We start from the raw sequence: 3070 nt of genomic DNA on the forward strand, positions 1-3070 counted from the left end.
CCTGTGTTTATAGAACCGATGCCATCATCTCAAGTTCTCGTGCACCACCTAGTGGCATTGCATCATGTACCATGATACCGTCCGTTAGGGTCCCAGTGGCACGACGGAGCTCGCAAAACATGTCTAGCCCAAATACGAAGTTCGAGGCAAAGGTAAAAGCTTCGTTGTACGAGGACAAAATAAAGGACCGCCCTGTAGCCTGTACACGAGGAGCTCCTTTGAGTCCTTCAGATGTCGAGTGAGAATTCACCAAAATTTATATTGATTTGTTTGGAATAACACAAGATTTTCCACTAAAAAAACAAGGCAAAAAGGGTGCACACGCGAAGCCGTGCAGCTGGTCTGTTGGGTCACACACAGGACTCTTTTTTTTTTTGAAACTTTGGGTCACAGGACTTTGTACGAGCTTATAGCATATGCATGCCCCGATGAGAGAACAAAGGCAAAGGCACCGGCCGCCATGAGTCGTCGGGTCGACCACATCGCCGTCACAGCACCACAACCAACTGCCCCGCCAGCAACTGCCTATAAACCCTTTAGGGCATGTTTAGTTGGTGACCGGCTGGGTGACTTGCTTGGCAAAAAGTATTGTCTGAAAGTTGCTGTAAAGCTGATGAGTTTTGCCTGGTGAGACAAGGTCAGAGAAAGTCTATTTGGTTGGATGCCTGTGCCTGAGAATGCTTATGCGAGTGAAATTTTACTTTTTTTAATTGTGTGTATATGATTAATGAACGTTATTATTGTGTGTTTACTAAATAAATAACTTAAGTTAATTATCTATTCTTTGTTAAAATATTAATTTAATTTTTTTTCTAATGACAAATCTCTATATGTATTTAATTATAGTAGAAAGAGAAAAGTAAAGACAAAAAAAATATTTTTGTGTTTAGACAGTAAAAAAAATTGTCGTGACTCCTATTCCATTAGCTAATGATGGTGATTAGGCGAGACAACACTTATGCCAGCGCTCAGTTTTGAATTACACTATAATATTTTTCTATACAAATATACAATAATTTATGGTATCTTATATACTATGTTACGTTTATACATAGAAAAAAGGAGAGGAAAAACCTGCTGTAATCATGGTCTTATGGAATTAATCAAGTGACCATTAATATCAATAAAGATATTTTATGTATTTAGACCCGACAAACTATGCAGCCTTAGAGCAACCACAATGTGTCCATATGAGCAGTTCATAGGACTAAAATATTACCTATCAGCTACCTGAAACATTATGGAGCCTGTCAATAGAGTGGTCTATAGTAAAAGCTATCCATAAGCTTATGGACTACCCATAAGCAATAAAAAATATTATTGTTTCTCACTCCTCTCTCTTTTGTTGGCTAGAATGGTAGAAAGAAGGTTATTATATTTCTAATGGAACCATTCTTATAGACTACTTGTTGACTGAACATTGTGAGAATGTAAGAATAGTTATAGATTGGTTACGTGGGTCTCGTGTATATAGACTACTTTTCATATGCTCTTAGACAGGCGGACGTTTTCCTTTGCCTGGGCATGCGCACGGCTGCCTGGGTCACTCCAGCTCTCAGGACAAGGCATTTTCCAGGCGAGCTCCTAGCCAGGCATCTTGCGTCAAGGTTCGTACCCTAATAACTCCGCTTCGGCCTCCACCAGTGGCGTCCACTACCACGACACCCCTCGCCTTGCCCACACCCGGCCTGGCCACGGTTCTCTGCAGGAGCGGGCGGGCGGGGCCGGCGAGGCGATATAATGGACCTCGACGCCGGCATGATCCCGACCTCCCCCTCCGCCGACTCCTCGCCCTCCTCCTCCGACCTCGACACCGAGGTAGAAACCGTTCACCCTCGTCCAGGTTCTTGGGTCTCATCTTCTTGGCTACCTGGACGGTCAATCGCATTCCTCTTGTGTTTCTCGAATCTAGCTTAGCTTGACATGGTGTCTGTGGTGGGAATAACGTTTCGCTTCTTGTGGGGCATGCAGTCGACGGGGTCCTTCTTCCCGGACCGGAGCACGACGCTGGGGACGCTGATGGGCGTGTCGGCGTTCGGCGAGCGGCGGGCAGCTCGGGCGCCGGCGGCAGGCGAGGAGAGCGCGGCGGAGGGAGCGCAGCGCGTGGCGCCGGACAGGGAGGAGGCGAGGAGCGGCGTGGGCGTGTGGCGTCGCCGTCGGCGGCGGCGAGGGCGCGGCAGCCTGGGCGGGAGCTGGTGGCGGCTGTGCCGGGACCACGGCGACGGCGGCGGGCCGCCGACGTCGCTGGGCGAGTTCCTGGACATGGAGCGGCAGCTCGCGGGCGCGGACTTCCTCTGCGACGACGGCGGCGCCGGCGCCAGCGCCTCGGGGCGCGGACTGGCCGCCACGGCGCTGTTCGAGGACGGCAGAGTGCAGCCTCCGCAGCCGCAGCCGCAGCCGCAGCAGGCCGCCGCTGCGGCGGAGGAGAGGGGGAGGTGGCGGCTGCTGCGGGCGTCGGAAGGCTCGTCCTCGTCCCTGGCGCGTCTGCCGGTGCTGCTCACTGGCATCTGCAGCGGCGGAGCGGGGTAACAGAACAACCGAATCCAATGGCTCCTGCAAATTGCAATTAAAGTGGCTTTGGAGGGGGTGTTTTATACTTTCATGTGACAAAATGGTGTTGACGCTTCTTTAATCAAGCCCCTTTGTCCCCCATCTTTTTTCTTCTTTTGCCATTAGTTATTCCACTTGGGTCTTTTTAGCCATTTGATGATGTTCCTTTTCTCTTATTCTCTTCCCTTTAGCTCTTCCACTAATCTTCTATGCACAGAAAAGAATCAAGAGCCAGATAAAAAAAAAAATCAGCGATCAGTTGTCACAATGTACATTCTGCAGCTCTACTGTATTTCATGGCTGCAACGGACAAAGTTGCGCTTGTTTTTTCGTGCTGGTACACCGTAAGCATCCCGGGCCCAGTACCGTCGGTACTCGAGGCGTTTTTGTCCAGGCACTGCGGCACGATTCCACGGCACTCGCACTCGCACTCGCACTCGCACTCGCACGGCAGCCGAAAGATACGCGAACGCGGCACACATCTGCAGGCCTCCTGTGATCTGCACTGCACGGGTTCACC

At 50.3% G+C, this 3070-nt stretch overlaps 1 protein-coding gene across 1 annotated transcript; it reads left to right on the plus strand.

Moving 5' to 3' along the window:
* Window positions 1-1629: 1629 nt before the first annotated feature.
* LOC136529518 (uncharacterized protein At3g17950-like) lies at window positions 1630-2801 on the plus strand. The gene is made up of 2 exons (XM_066522587.1): window positions 1630-1818; window positions 1972-2801. The coding sequence occupies exons 1-2, from the start codon at window positions 1741-1743 to the stop codon at window positions 2527-2529; spliced, it is 636 nt and encodes a 211-aa protein (XP_066378684.1). The 5' UTR covers window positions 1630-1740; the 3' UTR covers window positions 2530-2801.
* Window positions 2802-3070: the final 269 nt, after the last annotated feature.

Source organism: Miscanthus floridulus, chromosome 19 (assembly GCF_019320115.1).
Source record: "Miscanthus floridulus cultivar M001 chromosome 19, ASM1932011v1, whole genome shotgun sequence".
In the NCBI taxonomy this organism is placed as follows: Eukaryota; Viridiplantae; Streptophyta; class Magnoliopsida; order Poales; family Poaceae; genus Miscanthus; species Miscanthus floridulus.